Here is an 11303-nt window from a genome sequence, read left to right as displayed (position 1 = left end):
GAATGAAACGAAGAGTTCTACATGTAACAGAATATAATAGACTCATTATACATACGATATGTCTATAAAAAGGAGGGCAGAGGAAACCAACACACAGATGTAAACTTCGCCAAATCATTCGTGTCGTTCTAGTGTTATCTTGACGACATAAACTTGGAACTATTATGTGTAAATAATGAATAGTGGAAATATTTTCGTGAAATGTAAAAACAGGTATGGTATGCTACGTTCTTGAATAAGGCAACGCGTTTTCTTTGGAATTATTTATTTTTAATAAAATAACAAATAACTTTAACAATCAAGTTTGCAAACTGTAAATGCTTGGTTATATAATGCAAAACGTTAAATGCATCTTGTATTATAATTAGAACACATACATAATATTTTAATGCAAGTGGCTGCTTCGATGAATAAATTATGCAAATTATGATATGCCTCTTTTTTTTATCAAAACAAACAACACATAAAAAGGCACATATTGACACAACTTGGAACAATGTTCTTGCTATTTTTAAATCATGCATGTAATCACCGCTTGTGTAATACTAAAAGACAGACAAGCATATCTATAATTGTCTGTATGTTACTGAATAATACATATAGAATTTTAAAGTTATGTGGACCTCTAGATATCTTTAATAAATTTTGTGTCGAATATGAGACAAGCCCTCCCCCTTTAAAAAACCTAAAGGGCAAAAACAAACCAAGATAACCCACAAACAACAAAAAACCATGGTAAGCAAAAACATTCAATAGGATAAAACCACATACCGTCCCCAAAAAACCCATAATTTCCCAAAATTCAAGTCAACTCTTCTAAGAGGAGAGGTTTGATAATCGTATCTGTATGTATGAATGCAATACTTTTGGTTGTAGAGATGGTGCATTGAGAGATAACGATACTTGAATCTAACGGTTCGAGTTTCTCATCTTAATTCAACAGTTACAATTAACCAAAATATAATCATGCGCCTTGAAGCGAAGCTACCTTCATATACTTTCTTGTCACCTAAAGTGTTTCGGAAAGTATGCTCATAATTCAAATATTTCCGAAAGATTATATCCAAAAGTTATCGTTTACATTCCAATCCACCCCGGGTAGTAAAAATCCGAAAAATCTTTGCTGTATTGTTTTCTTAACGCAGATCCTTCTTTTGCTGGCCATTTGAAATACGTTACTTCTCCTCCTGTAAGCCATCCTATCCACCAGCTGAATGAACCGACTGTTGTTATTGTATGGTTGCATAACGTTAAAGTAGCTACGATTATCTCCCTTTTAGGACTAGTTAAATATTCAACGTTAGTATTGTTTGGCATGTTAGCTTTAGTCCATGGAATATCTTGAGATGAAATAATAAATACTACATTCTTATATTTTGATTGAAAATATTGCACGGCCTTAGTTAAATATTCTGGTGTCGCTATATTATATCCAAATTTATGATTTACCATGTCTCCTCTGCGTACTCGAACACCAACTAGAGTGACGTCCCTTGTTGATCCTCTATTGAATCGTTTCACTGTTTGAACTATTTTACTTTTTGCTTCCTGAAGTAAATGGTCTCTAAATGTGAACTGTTTCTTAAGTTGACTTCTAAAATCATAAAAATATTTCCAAGACTGAAGATATTGTCCGAGTCTTATATTTTGAAAACTGCTAAATTTCAGCAGATTTTTATCATATGCGCAGTTCTGTCTTTCTCCTCGGGAAATAAATGTCTTGCAAATATCTGTATTATGCCTGATATCAATGTCTTCCAGTTTGAAAACACGATTCAACTCCGAGTTGTTCGCAACAATTACCCGCATACCTTTAGACATCGCAACACCAAAGTGTGCGGCCAATTGGAACATCGTGTTTCCAAAGCCACCCATGAAGACCGGACATACAAAATGTGTCTTATTGTTAGAATTGTTTCTCACTGCAATGATAGCAGAAGTCATAGTTGAAATTTTTATTCCTTTAGTGGTAAAAGTTTGTTTCAGGAATGATTGTGTTGTTGATTCATTTCTCCCTTTGGTAGTAAAGGTAAATTTGGTTTGTTTCAGTAATGTTTTTCTTGTTGATTCATTTCTCACTTTTTTTGATAAAGGTTTGATGTTTTTTCCTTTAAAAAGTACTGAATGGTTTTTCGTCCAGTTACGTTTTGTTATAATTCCATTTCTAATCTGATCGTTGAAGACTTCAAAAATTGGGAATTTGTTGACATTCGTCTGGAATACGAAAAATATCAACACAAAGGCACAGGTTAAACACGGGATTACTATACCTAAAACACAAAGAGAAAAATTCACATGAATATCACTATACATAATAAAATAAAAACTTCACCATTTCACAATAAAACATATGTGTATTTTACAATATTATTTAACTACAGAAAGGATCATAAAGGCATATTATTCTAGATAGTGAATACATTTGAAAATACCGCAGTACCTTAGCAATCCTAACGGCCGAATGAAACTGTACCTATATAAATCAGAATTTATAAACAAAATTGAAGAAAAAAAGGCAGACGGAAAACATAAAAATTCTTATATTCCCTCTAGTATATAAACTGGTATTCTTTTATTCTTTTATTCAGTATTCCCCTTCCCAGCGAAATCTTACATCTCATATATTTAAGTTAACTTTCAAATTGATAGTTCATGTCAGAGGCAAGCAGGTCAGCTTCATTAAAAAAAACTTTTTGTGAATAATTCATATCGTTCACTGACAACTGAATTGTATTAATTCAAGATAATCTAGAACTTGTTTTATCCATTTCTAACGCACTTGAAAATAAGCGAAAAATCCTTAATCCATCCCAGTTGGACCTTAAACTAGATGTCTTATGTCAATTTATAACATATATACTGTCGGTAATTTATTAAAAATATCTTGACAAAATTACATCAGTAAATTTTCTTTTCTACTTCTCATATATATTTTGTGCCCCTGTTATTGTTTCATTCATATGGGAATATATCGATGTCAATTATTTTACATATCATCTAAAATGTTGTTCAGCACTACACATTGCGCTGAAGTCAATTGAGACCTTTACTACTCCCTTTTCATCGATAGACAATGGCCATCTAAACTTTTAGCTTGCATTTAAAGGTTATACATGTCTTTACTCTTTATCAAATTTAAATTTTGTCGGGTCCTTTTTTTAAAGAAATTATATTATTTTCATCGTTGTACCTTGGTTTCAGGTGGATAGTGTTCTCATTGACATCCACATACTTATTTTGATGTGAACTGGTAATACCCGATCTGTTCACAATATAGCATATTGCTGGTAAAATCTCAGAGTTCCTACATATAAATTAAGAATACCTTAGAAATTAAAACTTAGAAAATCACCCTATTGTGACAGAACTTCAAGACAACTTGATTTTTTTTATGCATCTAATCTGAAAATGATTTATTGAAAACCCCTTACGCTTTTGTACTACAATAAAAACAATTGAAGGAACAAAATAATCCGCATCACATAGCAAGAAAATATTACCAACAGGATCGATGGTTGTGTGAAGATCAAACGTCAAGTTGCAAATAATTCATGCATATTATAGACGAGAACGAATTGAAGGCAATGATATACCCCAAAAAATAGTAAGCGGAATTATAAGGGGTCTTATTAGTCTAAGAAATAGATTTGTTTAAGACAATATTACTGTCTAAAATTGTACCGAAGAAGTAAACAGAAAAAAAATAAGTCATGATAGCACTATTAGATAACCCTCTTTATATTGGGGCATAATTGCTACCTTAAGATCCCTTAATTAATGTGTTCCCTGTTGTAGGTTAATCGTTCTACCGTCATGGTTCCAGTTCAAACGTTTGGAATTGTTTTATTCTGGCTATAACTGTTAATTATATGGTCAGTGTTTTATTGTTTAGATCATACTAGAATGACAATGTAATGTTCACAAATAATAAGTATATGCTTTTTCTACAACTAACACAATAACAAACATAAAAACAGTTAGTGATGTCAGACAGGCTAGCTTTTTGGGAAGTCCTAGCTTGTTGTAACTAGGACAAATCCTGACACTTATCTTAAGCTAAAAAATATGTTTAATGAATCCAATTACATTGTACATATGAGATTAAAGGATATCATAAGGCCGATTCATGATTCCAGTCAGCTGAACGTTTTAATCACAAGCTATTAGTCAAGAGAAATCATGCTTCTCAATGATCAAAATTAAAGTTAAATCCATATGAATGTTCTACTTCTTTATAATTTATTCCCTCAATGGCATTTATTTTACCAGTAAACGTGTGATGGATTAAAAAGCTAAGTATATTAATGTTATCCTTATCCAAATATATTAGTGATTATAATTTAATATGCTACTATAGAAAAACAATGTACAAAATCTTTATGATCGAACGGACTATGGAAAATCATCTATTATTTTTAAATGTAACACATTGTAAAAATTAATAAAATCATCTAGCAAAATGAGACTTAAAATGACTGTGGTCGTTTTGTTAATCGTAAATATAACATTGACGATACTTTTACCTCTGCATCAGATTCGCATTTCGACAATAAATGTCTCTTTATTGATGTTCGAGGCCAAAGCATGTTGCATTGGGTCATTTATTCAGTTGAACGTATGAAACATCATACATTTCTAGTCAATTTATTACCGTTATAAACACCGATATCCTCAAAATATGTATCTTTGTACTTAGTCTTTGCAATAGACCTATTAACCTTATCGTAATTACTTATTGTCTTTGGACAAGAATTGTTCTTTCTTACAAGTTATGACAAAAGTCAAAACATATCTTGAATTAAGGACAAAGCATGTGTCCTATGACAGACTCAGAGTTCTCGAAAAGCAGCTGTCCAAAGGTTTTGACCACCAAATTTTTACAAAGGAACAAGACAGTTTTTGGTATTTTGCAATAGAACAGCCAGGTTTTCTTCAAGGAAAACCAGGAAAAAAAGATTTTCGAGAACTCTGCAGACTTAATTTGCAATTTGTCGTAGGACACATGTGGCACCCGTCGTGTTGCTTATGTGATAACAAATCCGGTAAATAGTCTAATTCGGTAGGTCACATTCATGAAAGGGAAGAGGATTGTAGTTACGACGTAAGGAACATATCCGATATCATTTGTGAAACGGTTATTCCATAACGGTTAACCAACTCGTGATGCCGTCCGTAAAATTTACGAAGGGATGATTTCAACTTCACCATTTGGAACTCTTGGTTTAATAGCTTCCTTGTGAGCAGCAACCCTCTATCAAGAAAATCATGATAGGAAATGCAAGCACGGGAAAATCGTATCAATTGGGAGATATATACCCCGTATGCAGGTGCTGCTGGAATGTTGCTACTTAGAAATGGAATAATCACAATTGGAAAGCTGAAATCATCTCTTTTGTCGTAAAGTTTTGTTTTCAACCGACCCTCATTGTCATGCAATTTCTAGATGTAAGTCAAGATATGAGGCTGACTAAACTGTATCTGTAGTATCCTTTATCTCTAGTTCGATGGGATAGATGCGTTCCACATAGTCACCAAATTTAGAATTATTTAGTGAAAGAACATCATCAATATAGAGGAAAGTAGAGTTAAAGGATATTGCTAACTTCTTGTCTTTCTCCCTAAGAAGTTCCTGCATGAAGTCAGCCTCATAATAATAAAGAAACAAGTCGGCAAGTAGAGGGGCACAGTTTGCTCCCATTGGAACGCCAATATGTTGTCAATCAAGAAATCAAGCATCTTGATAATATCAGTTTCAGAGAATTTTTTGTTTGAATCAGAGTGATCCTTTACAAAGTAGGATTTATCCCTTCCCTAAGACAAGATACTTGTATCTACGTTGGCCATTCTTTTTTATGAAGCAAAGCAATACCAACTCTTTCAATTTGTCATTTAGTTTGAAATCTAGAATACTTGTGTAAAGAGTTTAAGTTGCAATTTGTCATGACACACATTGTAAAAACTAATAAATCTGCTAGCCACTTTGTCGTGGCACAGACTTTTGTTGCACGTTGTCGTGGTACAGACTTAAGTTGCACGTTCTCGTAGGACAGACTTAAGTCTCACGTTGTCGTCGTAGGACAGACTTAAGTGGCACGTTCTCGTAGAACAGACTTAAGTTGCACGTTCTCGTAGGACAGACTTTAGTTGTACGTTGTCGTTGGACAGACTTAAGTTGTACGTTCTAGTAGGACAGACTTAAGTTGCACGTTCTCGTAGGACAGACTTAAGTTGTACGTTGTCGTAGGACAGACTTAAGTTGCACTTTTTCGTAGGACGGACTTAAATTGCACTTTGTCGTGGCACACACTTTTGTTGCACGTTGTCGTGGCACAGACTTAATTTGCACTTTGTCATGACACAGACTTTAGTTGCTCTTTGTCGTGTCACAGACTTAAGTTGCACTTTGTCGTAGCACAGACTTAAGTTGCACGTCTTCGAAGTACCGAATTCATAGGTTGCACTTTGTCGTAGCACAGACTGTAGTTGCAATTTTTCGTGGTACAGACTTAATTTGAACGTTGTCGTGACACAGACTTAAGTTGCACTTTTTCGTGACACAGACGTAATTTGCACTTTGTCGTATCACAGACTTCAGAAGCATTTTGTGATAAGAAAGGCCCATTAACAATTTTCCTGGGACAGATACGTGAAACTAGCCCAAGATTAACTTATATTTTATAGCATAGTGACGTTTACCGAAGTTTTTTTTTTATTTCAAATAGGCATAAAAGTTTAAAAATTAACTCTCAATCTCTTTTGATTTCATTTTATTGTTTTGTTGTTGTTGCGTTAAAGTTTACTACATATCTCCCCCATCGGGATCGGGAGGTGTAACCTATGTAAGAGATTTCAAGTTCTTTAACGTCACCTACAAGAGGTCCTGAATTTGTACTTTGTAACATTATATGTAGAAATTGTCCAAAGCATACTATTATGGGAGCCTGTTTCAATCGGTGGTGTCTGAAGACGAGAATATTTTATAAGACTATCTTGAATATATCTTAGTCTCATATGTACAATGTAATAGGTTTCGTTAAACTATTTCAGCTTAGGATAAATATCCGAATTTGTTCTAGTTAGACAATTCAGAGTCCTTCATTCAAGAGAGTTATTACCGCGGCATCTTTAATGTACAAACTCTTTCTCTTGCTCATAGCATATGTACACATTTATTTGATATACAGTTATACAAATAAAGTTGAAGTATTCCGTATCCATATGAACTCCGTATCTATATAAAAGATACAGGAAATTCATTTTTGAAGTCTTCAGTTTGTGATAATCAGTCCATAAAGTCTTAAATAATATTGAAACAAATCTTGCGATGATTCACAAAAAAGCCGTAAGACTAATTATGAACAAATCTGTATGCTTGCAATCAACTTTAAATTACTTGTAAGATTTTTTGTGACATTTTCGAGTCTTGTGATTGTCCTTACGTTTTATTTTTCGTAAAACATATATATTAAAAAAGTGTGAATTTGTGGATTTTCCCCCGACTTCATCCAAGAGAGGTTGTACATCGGTATAAATTTGGATTCTCGCGCTCATATATTCACAAGATAATTAAACAATCATAAAACTATCATAAATAGTAGAAGTAATAAATAAATAAAAACTATTTACAATCAATGCGTTGTTAAAATGAAGCTTTTATGGTTGGATATTAGTAATTTGATATAATATCATATAATTCAATTTTGGCTGTAACGCGTCTTCTGATTGGCTGACGTCGTTTTGTTTATCATATCATAGACACAATTTTGTCATGTGACCGTGACGTCATCAATGTTTTTACATGGTTTTCTACGGTTTAAATTGGAATTTAAAATTAAATTATAAGAAATGACTGTAATATTTTTTCTGTCTATTCGAATTAACATAAAAAATGTGGTGCACACTGTTGAATAACCCGCTACGCGCGTTATTCAGTGTGCACCAAATTTTTTATGTTATTTCTTCATAGACAGACAAAAATATTACAGTCATTCCTTAAGTATTAAAAATATTTGAAGTCTTTTGTTGTAGTCTAATATGGACAGGAAAATCTATGTTTAAACAGATATTGAGGTTCACGTTGCATGTTTGCACGTTGTACACATGCACATAATGCATATATATGCAGCATAATCAATTCTGCAATATGCTTCCTTCGTGTTCAATACTAACAACTGTACTTAACATTAAATTTTATTGATCAGTTGAGTGCTGGTTGCTTAACGTCCAGTAGACACAGCCATATTGAAATACACGATAAAAGCATGAGGATGCATTTAGCGGACAAATATAAAAATAGCAAGATGTGGCATGACGTTAAAATGAGAAAACTCTCCACAAAAGACCAAATGACACAGAAATTAATAACAACAATAAGGTAACTTTCAGTAATGAGCAAAACCCATACCGCATAGTCAGATATAAGAGGTCCCGAAATGACAAATTTAAAACAATACAAACATGACAAATGAGAATACTAACGGCCTGGTTTATGTACAAAATAATGAACGAAAAACAAATATGATACACACCAACAAACGACAATCACTGAATTACAGGCTCCTGATTTGAGACAGGTACATACAGAATTTGGCGGGGTTAAACTAATTTTAAGGCGTGTCAACCCTCCCATAACCGGGGACAGTGGTGTAACAGTACAACAGAAGAACAACCTATAAGAATCTGTTGAAAAGGACTTAACTCATCAGATCGATACAAAAAAGAAATAGATCCATTTCATCAATTGCTGTTTACAGCAATGAAATTCTTATTTTCATCCAATGAAGAGTCAAACAATACCTTAAACGAAAAAAGGTCGATAGTAGCAAAATAAATGAGTTACATGTATCGATACAATTTTAAAGGAAAAATATTTCTGACGATCCTGAGACCCCATCTTAAGACATGAATTTTGATGTCTAAACTTTACGATTAATTTTAGGAATAATCTTAAGATACTTTCAAAAACTTCACTTAGGACTAAGATAGTTCCTAAGATAATCTTAGGTCATGTATGTCTTAGCCATACGATACTTTCGAAAACCAGTGCCCTGGTCCCGGAGTTCTCTCCACGTGATAAATCTGATAACATTACACTAATATAAAAAAGGAGATTAGGTATGATTTCCAATGAGACAACTGTCCACAAAAGACCAAAATGACACAGACATTAACAACTATTGGTCACCGTACGGTCTTCAACAATGAGCAAAGCCCATACCGCATAGTCAGCTATACAAGAACTCAATAAGACAATGTAAAACAATTCAAACGAGAAAACTAACGGCCTTATTTATATAAATAAATGAACGAAAAAAAAATATGTAACACATAAACAAACGACAACCACTAAATTACAGGCTCCTGACTGGGACAGGCACATACATATATAATATGTGGCGGGGTTAAACATGTTAGCGGGATCCCAACCCTCCCCCTAACCTGGGACAGTGGTATAACAGTACAACATAAGAACGAACTACAAAAATCAGTTGAAAAAGGCTTACCTCATCAGATGGACAAAAATACAAGTGGACGCGGCCGGGTACTTGTACATCCCGACAAAAAAAGACACTAGGAACAGATCTGAGAGTACTTGCAGTTATCTGACTGCTAGTTCAAGCCACTAACAACTAATAAAACAAATCATGCATCTAAGACTAAACTATAAATCCGTACACATCTAACAAACTAGCTTTCAAAGGTCTAAAAAGCAAAGAAAGAAGAAGAAATATATGAAGTGTAGCCCGATATGGGCGATATTACTTACGCTTTCTTCTCTCCATTATATTCCAACAATATAGCTTGATCCATTTTACGCCTGTTTCATCCTCATCATAAAACGTCAATTTACCTGAAAAATGTCAAAAATGTTTTATATTATTTTTTATTAAAAACATAATTTAGTATGATTGCCCTTACTAACAATGACTGCGTAAATGTTATGACATCCTATAATTTATGTGTATATGGTTCATTCCCTCTATTCCTACTTTTTAAAAATCTGGTAAGAAAAGGTAAAATTTCAAGTGGGAACACTTGTGCAAACAAAGGATTATACTGTACAAACATTTTTTAATCAACAGTTAATCGTCCAGTGTTTTTTTATTAGAACAGGTAATAAGTTATTTTTGCATCTGTATGAATTCTGTTTTTTAAACAAAATAAATATGAAAGAAATTAAAACAAATATAAGTAAGTTATTTTATTACTTTAACAACACAAATTCTACTGTAGATTCCAGCGAGCATAATATAACACAAATTATACAACAGCATTAAATCCAATCACACATTGTAGCACAAACATTAGACAATCACTGTTTACAAGTCTATCAAAGTTTATCAATCCATTCCACGTGAAGAATGTGGGAGGCTGTATTACCAAACTCTACTGTTGTGACTTCCTGGTTGCGATGTCTAATCTTAAGTTCGTCTAATCTGTTGTTGATTTCTACATGCTTCGTTTTGGGGGCCACTCTCTTCCCATCGGCTGCATACTGGATCAAGGTCAGGGTGTTGAAGGCTTCCTCATTTTTCAGAAGTTTAATTTGTTTGGATATGGATGTGTGAGCATGTTTCTTCAGCTTGCTGTGCCATCCCTCTAGACGATTTGTTGTCCTTGGTCCTTGTGTTACATGTAAGTAGTGGTTCCAAAGGTGACTGTTCTGTTCAATCCAGTATGTTGTTACATAGTCTGTAAAGGATGTGCTGTTGATGTTGGTATCAATCTGATATATGTCTGTGAGGGCATTAAACCACACATCTTCAACCTCAGCAAAGTGTATAAGTGGAAGTACAGCAGCACAGCGTACTAGTAGATGAATATTGTCGTCATCCTTATATGGAACCTGAAGACCTGTTTCTTGTGCTTTTCTCCAGATGCATTGCGTGTAGTGGAAGAAACAGCCTTTTTGTGATTTATTCTTGATATAAAGTCGTTTCTTAATTATATTTCTAATATTACATGTATAAATATACATTCATTTGACAGGATCTTCAAAAGTAAGTTTAATTAGTAATTTTAACAGTTAAAAAACAGAATTAACTCATATTTTTTTCATGTTTTTGTGGTATTACAAAATATTAAAAAGATTTAAAATTTAAAAAAAAAGAGATTGTATCCAATAAAAAAGGGGGCAATTCTATAGCATAATTATAATATGTATTTGAACATTTGTACACTTCACTAGTCGAGCTGGTTTGAACTGCTCAAAAGTAGACAAAATTAAGATATGATTTTTTGCTCACACCATTTTCCATTTTTTTTTTTATTGGATAAGTAAATTTTCTTTGTTATTAAACAGT

At 33.3% G+C, this 11303-nt stretch overlaps 1 protein-coding gene across 3 annotated transcripts in view; it reads right to left on the bottom strand.

Annotated features, from left to right (window-relative positions):
* Nucleotides 1-248: 248 nt before the first annotated feature.
* LOC143044981 (galactoside alpha-(1,2)-fucosyltransferase 1-like) overlaps nt 249-11303 on the bottom strand; it is a 31716-nt gene continuing 20661 nt past the window's right edge. For all 3 annotated transcript variants that reach the window (XM_076217261.1, XM_076217263.1, XM_076217262.1), the window contains exons 2-3: nt 9767-9850; nt 249-2270 (exon numbers count right to left, since the gene is read on the bottom strand). In XM_076217261.1, the coding sequence (XP_076073376.1) occupies nt 1078-2270; nt 9767-9782 (1209 nt within the window). In that variant the 5' untranslated portion in view covers nt 9783-9850 and the 3' untranslated portion in view covers nt 249-1077. The remainder of the gene's footprint in view (nt 2271-9766; nt 9851-11303) is intronic.

This window comes from Mytilus galloprovincialis, chromosome 9 (genome assembly GCF_965363235.1).
Source record: "Mytilus galloprovincialis chromosome 9, xbMytGall1.hap1.1, whole genome shotgun sequence".
Taxonomy (NCBI): Eukaryota; Metazoa; Mollusca; class Bivalvia; order Mytilida; family Mytilidae; genus Mytilus; species Mytilus galloprovincialis.
This window is presented reverse-complemented; position numbering and strand designations above follow the sequence as displayed.